Source organism: Leuresthes tenuis, unplaced genomic scaffold, assembly GCF_036924035.1.
Source record: "Leuresthes tenuis unplaced genomic scaffold, fLeuTen1.0.hap1 SCAF_6, whole genome shotgun sequence".
Lineage (NCBI taxonomy): Eukaryota > Metazoa > Chordata > Actinopteri > Atheriniformes > Atherinopsidae > Leuresthes > Leuresthes tenuis.
This window is the reverse complement of record NW_027325360.1, coordinates 21,679,550-21,697,682: the sequence shown is the minus strand read 5'-3', so window position 1 is coordinate 21,697,682 and position 18,133 is coordinate 21,679,550. Positions and strand designations below refer to the sequence as shown.

Genomic DNA, 18,133 nt, shown 5'->3' with positions numbered 1-18,133 from the left:
TACGGTGTTTTTACAGTCTGCTGCCTCAGCTGTGGCTGCTCTCATTTTGCAGCGCTTGTCTTTCTCAGAGCTACAAAGCCGCTCACTGAGGACCTTAAACAACTAATTATTTTTTAAAAAGCGATGTTTTCAATTAAATTTCATAAGGTATTCTGACAAAGTATGGTCAAGATGGATACTTCTTTTTTGTGCTTACATAAAAGAATTAACTCCCCTTTTGCTTTACTGGAAACAATTCTTCTGGAGTTGTACTGAAGATGGTGTTGAAATATATGAAGTGCTTTGTGTTGTGTGGCTCTTATCAGAGCTCTCCGCAGTGACACACCTGGCCCTAATCATCAGGGTGTTTTTATATTCTTGATTATCAGCCAAATCCTGAGTCAGAGTTAAGCTGCAAAGGGTCGGTCTGAACCGTAACCCCCCTACACACCTCTGGCTGACAAGCAGTCAGAGGCTGGTCTTCACTGTCACCGGTTTGACCTCAGTTTCAGCATGTGAGAGGACTTAAGTTTTTATTGGAGGGCAGTCAAACGAGCAGAAAGCCACAACCGCTAATGACTATTTTGCTTTGTCCCTCCCTACAGCCTCCTGAGGAGATCTACTCAGCCGGTGACTCCATTGTGATCAAGTTTCGCTCTGATGATACAATCAACAAAAAAGGTTTTCATGTCCGCTACACCAGCACCAAGTTCCAGGACACACTCCACTCTCGCAAGTGACCAGTGGGGGCCGGAAGGGGCCGTGCAGGGCAAAGAGGCAAACGGAGGGGCCCCCAGGGGAGGCGCCAGCCCGATGCTCGGAAACCTTCGGCCACCAAGATCAGTCAGACACGACACAACAGCCGCAAGTCCACCAACCACACCTCAGCTCCTAGGGGCTCTAGCTCCCCCCACAGACTGTGAGGAGTAAAGCCATTCTGCAGTACACCTTGTTTTTACCTTTTTATGGTTAGGATTGGGGTGGGAGGGTGAACGACCGCTTTAGGCAGACAACAGGGGAAAATTTATTGACCCAGTCCCCTCCAGATGTTTTTTTGATTGATTCTATTTTTTTTTTTTTAAACATGCCTCCCAATGAGAGGCACAAAGGAAAACAGTGATTTCTCAGGACCTGTAGGAAGGCAGGCATCAGCTGGACAGATCCCTGCTTTTGTCGGGCCAGCCCACCACATCCAGGGGGAGGAGAGGAAGAGAAGGGGGAGTATGGGAACATATCCTGCACTTCTCAATAATTGCTCTCCTCTCCTCACTCTCTCATCTATTTGGTTCAAGGATTCCTATCCTTAAGAGGATTGAAAGGACTCTACTTGAGATTTTGATACTGTATGTCAGTCAGTTGCATGTAATTACAAGCCAAGAAGGAAAATTGTACAGTGACAACACCAGCATTTGTAATTGGTATTGTCCTGGCAACCAGTGACAAGATTCTCGTTGTTACCATTAATAAGGAAATTAAGGAAGCAGTTATCTTATTAAAGGACTAATAAATGAAATGTGGTCCATGTTTTCTGGTTGGTAATTGCTTGCCTGATGACTGGCTTTTACTGTACCTCCATGTATAAAGTAATGTGTTTGATCTTTCTAAGGGAACATGTGCTTTTCTCAGCTCGAACCAGTTAGCACTTTACAGTGAATTGTTCCAAAATCATGAGCTTCTAAAATTTTGTGAAATGCTATGCCAGTTCACTCATTTTTAAATGCATTTTATCTCCTATTCTTTTTTTTTGTATTGCTCCATCTAGTTCCTCAGGCATACTTGAACATTGTGTGTGCCCTGTAACATGGGGTTAAATAAAATATGACTTATGTTTCAGTGTTGATTTACAGTTCTGATGTAAAGTAATTTCTCTCCAGAGAAAATGCCTTTTCTTGGTACAATGAAGTATTTCTCAAGAACCAAATGAGCCTGGCTATTTATTGTTATAGTGATTACACAAACAGTATAATGTAAAGGTGGAAAAATACTGTTGAAGTTAGCTCCATCATTGCCTTCTCATGTATAGCCACTGGTCTATGTTGAATATACTTTGTTGTTCACTCACTCTTTCTCTCCATTTATTTGTCATTCGACACCATGTCGTATGAACTTCCAGTTTGACACATTTATTTGATGTCTAACCTTGATTCACGGGAGTCATTCGTACCTGCACACCAGTTGTGTAGCTTTGTAGTGATACCATCTTCTGGAAGTGTACTGACTTGCTAACTGAGTGCATTCAAGGACACGCATGAAGGTAACAGAACTTAGACAGTAATGTAACCACCAGCAAACACGGGAAAACAATTCTAAAAGTGTGACTTAGTATCACTATCTGGGAATTATTGTTTATAGACAGAGCTTGTGATTTCTGACTACAGTTGGAGTGCACTTCCCTAACCACTCTCAGGATTCATTCTTTTGCATGTAACCGCTCTCCTCCTCAAGGATTATTCTGCGGTTGTGCATTTTCATAAAAACACAGAGTAGCACAGAAAACTGCCGGAACGGCTGAGATTGTGCCCCAACTTATTGTACTGCAAAAAACACTGCTGTAAAAAGGCTTTTTTTAAAAGGTCTATACAGGAAGCAATACTGCTCCAATAATACTCAAATACTAATTTATACAAATCATCATCTGAAATACTGTCAGTTACAATCTGCAGTACAATCTATTTGCTTCAGGGTGTTTAATGACAATACTCCACCAAGGGTTTTGTCACTATTTCCATTATTATGAGCAGAAATGATACTGTCTGAATAACATTATCACTTCCTTTTGTTTAATAACCAACATAAAACATTTATGCACTTCAGTTCACAGTTGAATGTGAGACATTTCATATGAATAGTTGATAGCCACTCAAAGATGGGACACGAGTTATTATGCGAGTGTAAGCAAACAGTGACAGCTCCTCATCCCACTCTGCTGCTTCGTTACATAACAATGCAGACTAAATCTGTGCTGAGACTTCACAAGAGAAAATAACCAACTACTTACTGCACCTGCTTTATTTGACATTCACAATGAACACACATATACAAGACAGAAATTTACTGCTCTTGTCAGCATTGAGTATGCACCTCTCCCTAACCATCATTATGTTAAATGTTTGACAAATGGCCCTCACCTTCACTGCTGGGTAGACTGGAGCTGCCGTTGATGGGTGTTCAAGTGGTGCTCTGAATTGTGTGAGAGCAGAGCAGGTTACAGTGAGAGCTTTTAAGTGCAGTAGAGGGTACACCTGAGGAGGTGACAAGAGGTCTCTTTGAAATTTGTGGTGATTACAAAAATAGAGACCTTGCAGCAGTTAAAGACCTGCTTTTAACCTTAAGAGATCAGGAAAAAAGATTCCAACTTGTGCAAAGAAGTGGCATTCACGGGTTTTAGAAGCACACGTGTGCCGGCAGCATCCAGGAGTTCAGTTCAAAACGAGTGAGAGCAGCAAACTGAAACATTTAGACAACACTTCACATTTAACAAAGCAGTAAAAATTTGGTTCATATCATTTTTATAACGGCTGCAGAGAAACATCAAAACCTGTGATGGCTGGACACAAAGTATTTAAAGAAAACATGTTTCACAAAATGACCATGATATTGTGTGAACCAGCAACTCTAAATCGTCACACACATCAGAGCACTGCGTCCTGTCAGTGTTCACAACAACTGATCACAGAACAGGCAGCAGCTCTGCACGACTCAATAAGTTACACTGATGAAAACTATGACTCAGCCATTGTATCCCAGTGATTACTCAATCAATGAGGCTCAAGGCAAAACTAAATTTAAGAAAACAAAAACTGAATCATCATTTCAATACAGAAAGGTCATCCCACTCCTGAGTCACATACGCTAGGCTATAGTTTAGATGAGAAATCCAGCAGGTGAGGATTTGCTCCCTAATGCTCACAATCCACTGATCAATACAAGTGGAAAAAATGTATACTGTTATGACATCTTTGTGCTATGAAGTACAAGATATACCTCCTGAACGGTTCTCATAGTTTGCATACAGAGGACCTCCTCTGTGTGACATCAGTGTGAGGTTACGGACAGCAGTGTCTTATGTGCTGACTAATTGCCAGGCTGATGCGCCTATTTGTCCTCCCACCCAGCATAGAGCTGCTCCCAAGGCTGCAGCTACCATCACTGCCAGGCTGGCCTTTAGCACAGCGCCAGGGTGTCTGCTGAAGCGGGCAGGGGCCATGCAGGCCAACATGGCCACTGTCACCGTCAGGGTAAAGAAAATGGAGACGGCCGTGTTAATGGCAACGATCTGGCCGAACTTGGCAAAAGGCACAATGACACAGAAGAAAAGAGGGACTGTGGAGATTGCCGTGGTGACGGCGCTGGACACTATGGCAACGCCCACATGGTTCACTGCCTCCAGAGTTCGTCTCTGCCTCTCAGCTAAAGGCTCCTGCAAACAAAACAGAGATTAAAGTGTTGATGTAAAGAAAAACATATTAATGGACCACAAACATTCACGCTTAATTAATATAATCTATTCATGAGACTTCAAGGCATTTTTTTGTCTTTTGAACCCAAATTCAAATAATTTGATAAGCAAAAAAACATTGTGAGACATATTTACACTCCCATACTAAGTTAAGACCAGGTGTAGAGGGAATGGTCTCTCCTGCCAGCAGGTATCCCTCCACTAAGTGTAGACAGTAATCCACTGAAGATCCAACAAGTATTGACAGAGAAATCGCCTCCACTGCTCCCATCTCCCATCCCAGCCAATACATGACAGCCACGACCAAACAGATCACCCCTGTTAAAAATGAAAACCCAGACCTGAATACAACAATACACAACCACACTTGGATGTGCATTTTTCAACTCTTACCTATAATCGTTATGAGCACCGGTAGCAGGAGCAGAGGATGTGCGGTAAACACAGACACAGCTGCCACACAGATGGCCAAAGACAGCAGAAGACTCCAGAGGGCACTCTCCACACCTACAAACCATCAGATCTCATCAAAATTATACACTTACTCACTTCCTCTTGCTAACTAATCCCCTCCTTAATTTGCAGGAAAAAAAATGTATTTGACACACATGCTACCCTTTCACTTGCCTATGATTTCCATGAAGATCTGTTTCCAGTGCTCACATGTCTGGAAACCTCGCTGCAGAGCAGAGGACTGAGGGAGGCTGGCAAGTTGCTCCTGGATGAAGTTCTCCCACTGAAGGAAGTCAGAATAGGTCTGGAAGGAGGATTTCCCCTTGTATGTAGTCTTTGGAGCGGAGAAGTCGAGTATTAGGGATGGCTGGATGAATAGCTTTTGATGTACGTGGATGAAAAGCTGAAAGATGAAGGGACTCACAGATTCGAAGGCCATGGACAGCCAGCTGACCTTGCCTCCGTGCATTCCCACTGCTCCATGGGAGAGCTGCCCTGGAAGCAGGTTGGGCTCCGGCAGAGAGTGACACTCAGGATGGAGCAGAGGCAGAACAGAAGACAGTTTGTTGCCTGAAGGAAAGACAGTTACCCCTTTAAGCACTTTTTTCTCGACATTTATGAGATTTTTAGGCTTTTTAGCACTCTTTCATTTCAGTTCAGTGCTACGTCTCTTTAGTTGTTAAACAGTTTTTAACTACTGTGTCATGTTCTATAAACCAAACTAAAAAAACAATAGCAGCAAATACATGCAACCTAAACTAAATTCATCCGATGCTTTCTACTGTCAAACATTTTTTTGACAGAACTGAACGTATTCAATTTTGCTGCAAGGCACATTTGAGTAATTGATGCTTTTGAGAATCTCAGTCTTTTTGCTTCTGTCTGCTAAATTCCTGTGGTCAGTGTTACCTGAAGGCAAGCACTGAGCTCCTCCTGGCTTCACAAGTTGTCTGTTTGCACCAACAGCTTTGCAGATTTTGCAAAGATGCCCCATCTCCTGGAAAATGTCAAAGTCAGGGTCCAATATGATGCTACCCTTTAGAGAAAATTGAACAACATGTTAACACAACAAGATAGTCGATTCAAAATTCTGTTGATGAAATGATAAATGCACAGCACTTATTTTTTCTCTCTAGTTTTTTTCATTACTGAAAGCCCTTTCCACTTCAAGCAACATTCGTCCTCTCAACCACTCAAATACATCATATCGAATCACAGGTCATAAGGGGTCCAATCATGCAGTATCTTGATGTACGTGACGCAGGTGAATCTCACCATATCTCCAATGACATGATTGTCCTTGTGCTCAGTTCTGTTGACTCCCAGGATGCCAAACACAACAAAAACCATGGCCCCCGTGTCAACCAGAGGACGCACCGCTGGGTGGCCACACACACTGCCACTGCATGGGTTGAAGCCAGACGTTTTGGAGAGTTTTGTTTTGGCAGCAGATGAGGGATCTTTGAAAATAGAACAAGAAGAAAACCTCTGAACTTTGTTTGCTTATACAGAGCAAAAATATCTGCAAGTATAAATATCTACACCTCCAGTGGGTTCACAAAATGCCACTCGAAGAAGCTGTCATAACAAAGCATTCTCTCGGTTTGAAACACTCTATGTAAGATTAAATGGCATTCAAAAAAAGATACTGTTAGTGTGATGCATACAGAGTGAAAACGGTTTTCCCAACAGGCTAGAAAACCATTGTTATAGAACCTTGCTTGCTCACCACTGGGAAGAGGGGCATAAAAGGTTCCCTGTGAAGGCCCATCAGGCCCAGAGCTGAAACCACAACCAGGCGGGTTGGCACACACTCGGCTGGGATGAGGTCTCAGGTGGCACTGAGCAAAGTATAGCCTCCTAAGGGGAGATGGTCAAATTAAAATGACAGATTTGCCACCGAAGCCACATGAGACTCTATACTTCAGCACTAGTTTTTTTCCCCACTATCATTTCACCTGCTGTTCTGCTGAGGGGATGCTGCTACATAAAAGGAAAACTCTGGCGTCCAACCATGACGGGGCTCACATGAGCTGGAAGTGATCATCCAGCTGGGGTACGGCCGGTACACACGGGAAACACACACTGACATTCTGGTGGTGTAATTGGTGTGGGGCTGCCGAAAAGCCTATTTAGATAAAACATGATTAGTTTCAAGCTCCTTTGGTGCCACATGTCACAGAACTAATTATAATATAAATCATTAAGTTGACTTCTGCTCCCTAACCTGGAAAGATGACACCTCCTTATGCTCTGTGCTGCTCATTTTCCAAGGGGATGGGATGCTGGTGTTGAGTGAGAAACGGTAAATTGCTGTAGAGGCTCCATGATCCAACTTTGATATGTACACTGTGAGCAAGGAGCCTGGAAATAAATACAAAACAATGTAGACATGACATGGGCTTTGAATAAGGAGAAGGAGGATTCTTATGTGCTGGTTTTTTACCTGTTTGATTGGTGCTTGAGTTTGGCTTTACTGAGCTCTGAGAAGCAGTTGAGGTTGTTGTGCTTGGGTTGTGCTGATGTGTGGAAAACCTAAAACCCGATGAGGAAGTGTGGCTGTATAACGGATGGGGTTTTTCCATGAACACACCTGCAGGATAAAACCTGCCTTCAATTATTTGCCTCGTGTTTTTTAGGTTAAATGTGCTACGTGTGTTTCTTGTACCACTGCAGTCTCACCTGAGCACATGGGACAGGATATGCCTTGGCCGCTGAGGTTGCTCCGCAGAGCCAGCAGGGTCTGGAGGTTTGTGTTTTGGCGGAATAGAAGAGGCGCGTGAGAGGCTGGCCTCAGGAGACAGCAACAGCCAGCAGATAAGAGAAGAACCAGGAGAAAGATACCTGGGTTGTCAGGAAGATAATGATAAACAATAGCAGAGAGGAGGTTGTGATGGGAGTAGATAAAGCACCTGAGGGACAGAGAGTGTCAGTGAATGCTTCATGAGAGATGCATGCATTACCTCAAAGTGGATTTTACAGCATTTCTTAAATACATAAGAAGACATGAGAAATTACACTTATTTCTAAACCTTACAGCCCTGTACACAGTATCTGAAATAATAAATTAAATAATTTTACCCTGATAATATTCAGTTTCCTTGGGTGTAAAATGATCCCAACTGTGGGAAAATCATAGTGATCTTATGTTGACCTCACCGAGAACAGCTTTTCGTTGCTTCACTGCTGGCTCAGCTAAGTGCTTCAGGGCCCACTGGAGTTTAGTGCTCACCACACCCACATGCTGCTGCCCTTGAGGGGACAAAGGTGTCTCCACTGACAGGGACAGAATAGCTGTATCGCCGTCTGTGTCACAGGAGCCTGGCAGAGACAAAAGGAAGGGTCTTAGTGGTGCCTGAACAGCTGCGTTTTACAGCATGGGCTCATTTCCCTTCCAGTTCTCCCCCCGTCGTCCATTCAGTGCAAGGAGATAATAATCTCACCTGGCTCCATCTCCACAGAAAGAAGTGCCACATCATCATCTTCATCTGACAAAGGGCTGTGGCTCGCTGACAGGCCCGAAAACAACTTCACACTTTGGAGGGACAAGAGTTTAGGGTGAGACACATCTGGAGCGATTACATCTCAACCGGACTGTTGCTCAGGAATGCTCAAAAAAACCATACAAAAAATAAGGAAATAGCAGCTCACCAGTTCAACCAGGCATGTTCATGAGGCTCCACATGCTGACTCCAGATACACAGGGCGGCTGGCATCAGGACAGACACCCAGAGCCAACAGCAGCTGACAATGAGGGCCATGAATAGGCCAAAGTCATGCACGGCTGGGATCTGAGTGTCAGTCAAATGTAGCATAATGTAAAAGACCTTGAAACACTGAATTTGTGATTATTGTATAAAAATTGCTGTCTGCTGAGAGATGCATTTCTATTGCTCCACAGCAAAAGGTGTCAATTACACTTCCTGTATAGATCCTACACATTGTGTTCCTCTTCCATTATTACCTGAGAGAAGGTGTTAGCGGCATAAGCAGCTGCAGTTGTGAAGGAGGTGAGGAATGTAGCTCTGCCAGCTGTTTTAATTGTATAAATCATTCGCTCCTGTGGCTGATGCAGATGAGAGGCCTGCCTGAAGGTGCTGATGAACACGAATACATCGTCCACCCCTGAGAAATCAAGAGTTAAAAAGAAAAGAACTTAAACACATACAATTATTAATAGACTGGAGTTAGTGAGGCTCTGTAAGAAACACAAACATAGTGTTAGCTGTTTCCTTCCCAGTTTAAGTAGTTTAGGCTAAGTTTTTGTTGGAATAGGGTCATATTTAGATCAACTTTGGAAAACATGTGGTGACCTGTATCAGGGCAAGTTACAGACCTGTTTCAGTTTCAGCACCAGGACTCGACGTGGTACACTTAGGTTAAATGACTTCTGGTCTGCTGGAATTGAACCATTATGAGGCCAAAACCAATTAGGCAACATAGGGAAGCCACATTCCAGCACAGAACATGTCATTTGGTGGTTTTATGGGGTATTATTTGTCATGCTGTTTCTTTGCCTGGTGCATTTTCCTCCAGCAGTCTTTCCTCACAGATGACAATATGTCAGGACATGATACTCACAAGTCAATCTAAGGTACAAAATTACAGAAGTATTTTCTTTTCATGACACTTTCTTCTTCTAATCTGATACATCTCAAAGGTATATATTTTACTTTTACTCCTCAACATTTACCTGGCAGATTTAGTTGCTAATCAATTAACACATTCAATTTCTTTTGCAAAAGATGCAGAAAGTTTATAAATATGAAGTTTGTCATTAAAATACCAAGATGTTTGTAAAAGTCTACACAACTGATTAGTTGATTTATGAAGAGAAAATTGGCATTTACTATGACATGCTGTCAGAGCAACCATGACAGCACTGTTTTCTGAAGATTTACATAACAAATAATAACATTATCAGTTGATGAATCTGCGTGAAAGTAAATGTCTAGTTGTATGTTTTCATATGATTTTTCATCAACAAATTTTAATGAGAAACTGACAAACTTACAAGACAAAGTCCACCTTTGCCCAAATAAGAAAAAACATAAGTGTACAACATTTTGAGCCTTTATGAAACCCTAAATATGCTCAATAAAGTAAAAGTTTTAAATCTAACCTACCTTCTGTAAAAATCAGATCTAACATGATGAATAATTCTCCCATGACTCAAACATCTGAATGAATCCATTGTTTAAATGAAACTAAATCAAAAAGAAGAGGAGATTGAATTGATGTGAAAAGTTCCATGAGTACTAATCTCTGAGAATAAAAGTTGCAGCAATCATTTCTCTATGAGTACAATTATTTCTAATACTTTCAGTACATTTTCACGATAATACCTTTTTATTTTTTAACTTGATGGATGTTGCCAATGTGGGACTTACTGTAGCAACAGTGCTGTATCAGTGCTGTTATTCAAATAAAGACGTTTACCACTGGTAGTTCAACAAAATTACTAAACCATTACATTGTGACAATTCAACATTTATTATTTTTGTATTCATTTATTCTTTCTTTCTTTCTTTTACTTCTCTATCCATTAAATCTTTTTTTTCTTCCTGTTAAAAGGGAGTCGTTCCTTTCCACAGTCGCCACAGGACGGGAGATAGGACTGAAGACAAGTTTCGGTGCAATCTGTTGGTTTCCTTGGCTAGGATATTATTTTTTGAACTGGCTCTATATGAATGAATTGGATTATTTTGAAATTAATTGATTGGATTTAATTGGATTATGATTACAATGAATTGAATTCTAGTTGGCTTGAATTGGACTATATTATTTAAGTGCCTTGAGATGACAATTGTTGTTATTTGGCGCTATATAAATAAAACTGAATTGAATTGTAGGTATAGGTTTAAACTTTTAGACAAAGTCAGGTTAGTTTCTGATTAGTATCCATGGAGTCCTGTCCTAACGCTGAACTAGGCAATGTCACTAGTGTTAGCTTCATATCTTTGCTACAGATCGGAGAGTAACATAAAACCTATTTTCTTAATCTCCATATCAAAATCAAATAAGTGCTGAAAAGTGCTTTTAATAACTTACCAATACCAATAATAACAAATGCTGCAACTCCGTTGAGAATGCCCAGGTATCTCACTCCAAAGACCACGTGGTAGAAGAAAAGAGCCATCAAACAGCTCAGTCCGATGCCAGCGAGTCCGAAGAAAGTTAGAAAGACTTAAAAGAGACAGGAAGGGAGTATTTGAGCATTTGTGTGTATCCAAATTCACTCGGATACTTCAAAAACAAGATCTGTAAACACCAGTGTCAGCAAAATAAAGGTAAAAGGCAAACTGTACCAGAAAAGGAAGTGAGGACATAGACAAGTACAGTGATGCAGGCTCCACTGATGACGGCCAGCATCATATCATTGTAGAAGGTATGTCTCACTTCATCGTCAAATAGTTCTGTTCCCCCATACAGCACCTTCACCTGACTAACACATAGGATGCAGATAAACAACATTAAACTATGCAACAAAGTGCAGCAGCTGCAAATACTATGACTTTAGTGATGCTATGTCGGCTCCTATAAGTAATAAGATTGCACTGTAATAAAGGGCTGACAATGTGTCTGACCTGGTAGACTGCTTGGATAGTATGTCTGCGTACTGAACGACAAAGTCTTTGAAGCGAGTTCTCTGCTCATCCACTCGGTCCTGGAGGGAGTAGTACGATGGCAGCGGAGCACCGAAGTGGATCTCACTGCGTAGGAGAGAGGATGAGAGATGCTCGGGGGACAGACTCTCATCCACATACCAGTAAAACTGTGGGTGGGTAATGGCTAGACTCAAAGAACCTGCAAGGCAGCATATAAGTCCAATCAGCACATTTATGTTTGATAGTCACAGGATAACTTTTGATGTCTGTTGACCTACCATAAATATCAGCAAGGTCTGGGCCCATGCCATCGTAGTATATCTTCCCTCCTCTCTCGCTGGGGTACAGGTAAGACAGGAGTGAGCTGGGTGGGGAGCAGTAAGATGGACCAAGTGGCAGATCCCTCAATATTTCCAGAGGTTTCCAGCAGAACTGATGGAACTGTGGGTGCTGCATGAGCAGATGCTCAACGTTGTGAATCGTCTGCAGACGCTCTGGGGTGAAGATGTTGGGATCGCCTCGCCCCTGAGCCACAAACACCAACTCAATCCTCCACAAAGCCTGGCTCTGCATGTAGTAATTGGGGGCATACCTGCGCTTCCTCGTGTGTGAAAAAGTGGAATTCCTATCCCATAATCTCTCCTCTTCTGCTCTGGGATTTGTGCTATTGTGCTTTCTTATTCCCTCCTGGCTCAAATCAGGTTCTGTCCTTGTATTTCCATGTGCTGTAGCTCCTCTCCTCTTGTTATCTCCAGGAGATAAAGTGCCGTTTTGATGAGTACAGGATCTCATGCCCTCGCTATCTGCCCTGTTGCACTCTCCCTTTCCGCCCAGCCTCTCCAGAAAAAGTTTCTGCAGTGCCCCAGACTCGATATCATCTATGTCACGCCTACGTCTGTCCCAGGACCCAAGCTGAGTCTTTACAGCTATAGTGAGGGCGTCAAAGCGCTCAGCTGAGAAGTGACTGTGAACCTCAAAGGCACTGTAGGAAAGGTCTATGTCCAGAGGAGGGCAGTAGAGCAACATGTAGGCAAACAGGACACATGGCAGCAGGAAGGCTGCCCCTAAAACTACTCCACTGGCCCAGGGCTTTGTGTAAACCCACCCCACTGCCCTCCAAATCCCACAAACTCCAGGAGTCCCAGAGCAACAACTTTGTCCTGCTGCGAGTGCCTCTCCTTCCGCCTCCTCTTCTTCCTCCTCCTCCTCACAACTCCAGCCGGTGTGAAACAGCAGCGGCTCATCCTCCACATCCATGCTGGCACCTGTCAGCGACACATTACGACACTAGATCATTACACATTTAAAGCTCTGCTTTTCAAATGAAACTCGTGCGTGAAATAGATGTTTGAACTACCAGCAGTTGACACAAGCATCAGACAAAATGAAGGACAGGGTAACTTCCAAAGTTGTACAGAGCATGCAAGGGCATGAGAGAATTAAGTCTGTCCTCAAGCAGCTGTTGACAAAGGCCCTCTACTGGCAAGCTCATATGGAGAAAATTAAAGGGAGGGGGTATTCAAGGGCTTCTAACAGAAAATGTCTGGCTGGTTCCTGCTTTAAGATGCAGCTCACAAGAGCTTGGGGTGAGACAGGCTAAAAGCTGTGATTCCCCCCCACACTCTCTGTCAGCCATTGTCACCTGGATACAGTCCACTGGTGGCAGTCTACACAAAGGAGTTGTGCTGTTGTTGTACACCAAAATAAATCATCTCACTTGTCTAATTACTGACAAGAAGAGTGAGTGGGATATTAGAGTTGCAGAATAAGACCAGTTTTATCTTCTGTGATGGGCAGACTTAGACTAATTGTCAATAGATGCCACTTGTTTCTACTCTTTGTTTGCATTCATGTGCCGTGGAGTGTTTAAACTGCAGCATTTTATCTTGTCTCTTTAGAGCAGCGCTTTGAGGTCGGCCAAGTAAGACACTGGATCGTGATTAGACAGCTGCTTTGTAGCTGAAGTAAAAAATGTGTGATATTAAAGGAATTTGCCATTTCTACTGATCAATTATTACCTTAAAAATGAAAAAGACTCCTCCAGTCAGAAAGTAGAGACTCCTCAGAGGCAAACCCTGAAGATAAAAGTAAGTTTTCAGGGTTGTTGTTTTATGGAATTTTAGTTTGTTCTCTCACACATTTTACTTTTAAAGCTGAAAATGTACTCATGTTTGCAGCAGAAAGTAACCTAGTGTGGTCATTGTGCTACAAAGTCACACTGCGCTTCACTGATAAAGGAGCAGCTCATGTATGTGTGTAATGAGCACATCATTAAAACACTGCTCTACACTTTCTGAGACAGCCTTTAATGTCAAATGTCCACCATACTTGGACATGGTATGTGTTATTTCTGAATTATTTCCTGTTACATCCCGTGGAGTTGAAAACAAAAAGTTTTACACCAAATCTAATATTCTCGTAGTTTTTCTCTATTTTTCAGTCTAAACAAAACTTGGTTTTAACCATTAGCATCTAATCCCAGAGCTCAGGTCAGGATAGCAGCACACCACACTGACTCATTAGCTTTCAAAGTGTGATAAAATATAACAAAATATGGAATTATTCAATTACCCATCCATGTTATTGTCAAATATTATTACCACCACCTATAACAAAAGAAAAATCTATTAGCTGGCTGCAGTTCTAGAAACAATATCAGTGGATATCTGCAACCATCAAGGTTGTTCAAATTTTTTGCAACACTGCATTTTAGTGCTCTTTTAAGGTGTTTCTGTCCCTGTGAAATCATGTGACCAATTATTTGACCAATCCTGAAGATATACAAATTTTTTTTATTTACAGCCAATAAAACTGACCACAGCTGCAGATTTTGGTAATTACATGTCTTAATCCAGTTCTGTTTCATCTCTGTCTCATTTTGATGATGGTTCTCTCATCACCACAAGACGAAAGGCTCACAGACAAGCGCAGCAATATGATGAGAGAGTGGAAAGGAAAGAGGGGAGGAGAGAAAATTGGCAATGGCTGGAGATTTTATATATACACACACAAACGCACTACATCCATACAAATAACCAACCTGCAACACGAACATCTGTGAAAGAACTCGCGCTTTTCTGCCGTTTAATAATGGAGGAAAAACTAAATGAGAGGGCTACAGGTACATATTTGCTGCTGTATTTCTGTCCCCACTTAAACATCAAAATAGACTGAATGGTGATGCAGATGTGAAATCTGACAAAACAAGGAATTTAGCAGGTACTGATGGGCAGATTTGGTGCTTATTAGTCATTAAGGAACAGCTCTGTGTTAACCCTCATCTATCTACATGCATTTAGCAATAAACAGCATGCAGGTACAGAAGGGAAGAGACAACTAAAGCGATGCACAGCCTTGGAGACACATCCTTTCTTCTCCTCTTGATGAGACTGATGCTCCCTCACAATGATTGTTACAGCTGTGAAGCACCGCAAGCTGTGCAGAACCTGGTATAACTAATGTGTCTACAAGCCCCTAGAATTGTTCAACATTGCTATTCTTCTGCACAGATTACGAGATCAGGGTCGATTTAAACCGTGTGCAGGTGTGGATTAAAAATAGAGAGTAATTTGGCATCCTGCATTCAGTATTGAAAAAAAATGTTGTCTGCCTTATGGCTCTGTCTGTGCTAAATCTACATTATTTATATGAGCAAAGCAATGTGTTATTTTATTTATTTTTTTGTCTGTAATGCAGTTACATGCTTAAAAAAAGAAACGGATAAAAGCAGAACGAGAGCTGAAATGAATTGTGCAGGTTCTGTGATATGAAATCTTGTATTAGTCTGGGGAAAACTGAACATGCTCTTGTACTATGTATGGTGTGTGAATGGATAACCTTGCTGCCCTCACGTTGGACTCAATTGGGAACTTTCCCTGTGGCTTTACTTATTTAGCTCAGGTGGTCATAGTCCACCTACCTGCTCGTTAGAAGAAAGGCAGCCTTGCTTGATGGGTTGTGTTGTTCAGAATGGAGCGGTGCTTTGGCTGTCTCAGGTGTCGTGTTCAGCGAGATACGAACTAATCGACTGTTGAACCATAAATCTTGCTAGACAATATTTTTACAGTAAGCACAGTCCTTGACAAATGTATATATATACCCTCAAAGAGACGAATTGTTATGTTTATTTCCTTGAACTGTTGGAATGAATCAATACAGGATCAAGAATTAACATACCTGCTTGAAAGGTAAGGATAAAGTGTGTAAAATGAATTGATTAATACACATTATAAAAGGAAAGGTCACAGAGATCAGTTGGAATCTGAGACAGGGCTTTGTAATTTTACAGGAAGTCAGGAAGGTCTTTTGGAGCCATTTCCAAACAGCTGCAGACTCCAAGATTATTTGTTCAAATATTTGCAACCAAATAACAACTATTGCTGTTGTAGTCACTTTGTCAAGTTCTCAAAGAGAACCAAAACTCTCACCATTAGCTGAGAAGAAACGGGCTTGGATGGTCAGGAGCAATCAAATAACATTTCCAATCCCATGAGGGGGGCAGGAGGCAGAAGGAACAGTTTCACGGTCTACATTCGACCATGTTTTATATCGCTGTGGACTGCTGGTCACTGAAATCTTTCATCTGACCACCACAAAGGAAACGAATAAGGATCTAAGCATCTGCTCCATACCCTCTATTTTTTTTCTACTATTGATATAAAATGTACAAATGTTTTGCCCCAAAACTGTTGGAACAAGTGATTAAAACCATATCTTTATATACTTGATGACTAAAAGCTTCAGTCCAGCACAAAGCATGAGCACAATGAATAAAAACAGGTAAGTCAAGCGTGAGCGTTATAATCCTCCTCTACATGTCTAAGTTTAGGTAGTGTAGGTGAGGTGAGAGTCTCCTGGGAGACTGAACCCTTGACCCATCGCTGTTTCTCTGAGCATCTTTGTCAGCCCTCCATTGGCTTTCTAGCTCACACTTTTCCACCCTTCAGTGTTGCTGCCATTTTCCCCACCTTTCCTACAAAGGTGAAAGATTTGTAACCTTCGCTATTGACAGCAGCTAAAAATAACCCCCTCCACCTTGAGGGTGAGTTTATCTCCCCTTCATCTCATCCAATATGGATATCACATACTGCCTCCTGCCCCACACACTGAGCCTGATGTAAACTCAGCCAGAATAGCACCTCATTTAAAGGGGCATTGATTTCACCACCAGTGCTCTATGAATATATTTCTTATACATGAGTGCCCAGCGTGATGTTTATGAAGGATGTATCTGATATTTTTTCCGCACTATGAATCTATGGTTCAAGTCAAACTCTCAAGATCCAGCTGCACCTGAAAGAGGAGTTCATTTATCTTATTGTCAATTAATTCTTGCTTACATGGGCAGTAGAGCAAGACTTGGTGCACAGCGAGCGAAGCAAGTTGATATGTAGCATTTCATTTCTGTGACTCCTGAATAAGATGAGGGGAACAAGCCTCCAACTGTACTGAAAGTGTTGATTTTTTTCTTCCTCTGGGCAGCTTAAAAATCCAGTGACCAAATAACATACCTATTTTTTGTAACTTTTTCTGATTCGTAGATGAATTTGTGGACTTTCATTTTGTAGACGATTGAATACCCTCAGTTATCAGCATATTTCATCACTAAGAGATCATCACAAATGAAAACACCCTGATCAGAGCAAATGTCTGCAGCACTGAGGAAAGACTTACCTGAAGCTGATGAAATGAGAATTACAGGTGGAGCGTTCAGGCCTGCTTGGTCCACTTTTATTGTGCTCAACTTGTGCTCCTTAGTTTCATCTGCTCCATGCACTGATAAGAGAGAAACAAATAATCAGTTACTGCTTTACTGTCATAGTTAATAAGTCATCAGGAGATAGACAAACCCTAGGAGCCCTCACAAGAAAATGATACAGAAAAATCCACTTTCCTTCCTCACTCTGCAGGAATCCTCTAATCTCAGCAGTTCATTTTGTGTTGTTTCCTCTTCTTTTATGCCCCCCAGTCTTTTCTCTCCCTCTCTGGTGCTCCCTCCCCTCCTTTCTTACCCGGTTGTCGAGGCGACAGAGTCAGTGAGAGACATGTCTTCCCAGAAGCTCTCCTCTCTCTCCCTCTTTCCCGTGGCTTTGTTCAGCCTGTTCTGCTGAATGGCTCAATAGTGTGCGAAACACAAGGAGGGAACCGCAGCTCAAAAACCTCTGAGCACCACCGACGGCAAGCTGAGGCACGAAGAGGGACTTTATACCTTCACACAAATATCAACTCATAGGGAATCAGTCATCATTCTTTTGGTTTTAGATGGTCAAAATGATGCAGTTGTGTCAATCCTGCAGCCGAGCCCCCTCCCATCATGTAAGAGTTGGTATGGTCTAGTCCAGTCTCAGTTGGTGGGGTGTGTTATAAGAGGGTGATCAGAATAACTGGCTACAGTAGGAAAAAAAGTGCAGGCAATTTAAAATAATAACCTGATATGAGTTCATTAGATGGTGGCTCATTTTCATTTTTGGCTCTCACATCAGATTAAATTAAACTGTTCCATCAGCTTCTCTATTGTAAATGCTTTCTGACTGCTGTGTCTGCAGCACCACTAATAACATTGTGGGGGCTGTAAATTCAGCACTGATTTGACTCATCATGTCTGCTTTTCTGTGCCAAAAATATATATATATAT

At 42.0% G+C, this 18,133-nt stretch overlaps 2 protein-coding genes across 3 annotated transcripts in view; one reads left to right on the top strand and one right to left on the bottom strand.

The window, feature by feature from the left end:
• Positions 1-2,040, top strand: part of bmp1a (bone morphogenetic protein 1a) — a 30,378-nt gene extending 28,338 nt beyond the window's left edge. The window contains exon 20 of the mRNA XM_072388208.1: positions 585-2,040. Within this exon, the coding sequence (XP_072244309.1) occupies positions 585-719 (135 nt within the window). The 3' untranslated portion in view covers positions 720-2,040. The remainder of the gene's footprint in view (positions 1-584) is intronic.
• A 718-nt stretch (positions 2,041-2,758) lies between these two features.
• Positions 2,759-17,591, bottom strand: disp3 (dispatched RND transporter family member 3). 2 transcript variants are annotated; one of them, XM_072388192.1, is made up of 23 exons: positions 17,511-17,591; positions 17,173-17,274; positions 13,518-13,574; positions 11,778-12,764; positions 11,479-11,698; positions 11,200-11,336; positions 10,943-11,077; positions 8,856-9,016; positions 8,543-8,682; positions 8,335-8,426; positions 8,051-8,212; positions 7,574-7,735; positions 7,338-7,484; positions 7,119-7,255; positions 6,850-7,019; positions 6,621-6,751; positions 6,167-6,351; positions 5,801-5,927; positions 5,316-5,461; positions 5,066-5,225; positions 4,832-4,945; positions 4,584-4,756; positions 2,759-4,399 (listed from the first exon to the last, which is right to left on the bottom strand). In XM_072388192.1, exons 4-23 carry the CDS (start codon positions 12,754-12,756, stop codon positions 4,043-4,045), a joined length of 4,035 nt encoding a protein of 1,344 aa, XP_072244293.1. In that variant the 5' UTR covers positions 12,757-12,764; positions 13,518-13,574; positions 17,173-17,274; positions 17,511-17,591; the 3' UTR covers positions 2,759-4,042. The 2 variants fall into 2 exon arrangements, with proteins under 2 accessions (XP_072244293.1, XP_072244292.1); XM_072388191.1 differs by lacking the exon at positions 13,518-13,574 and having other exon boundaries at positions 17,511-17,585.
• Positions 17,592-18,133: the final 542 nt, after the last annotated feature.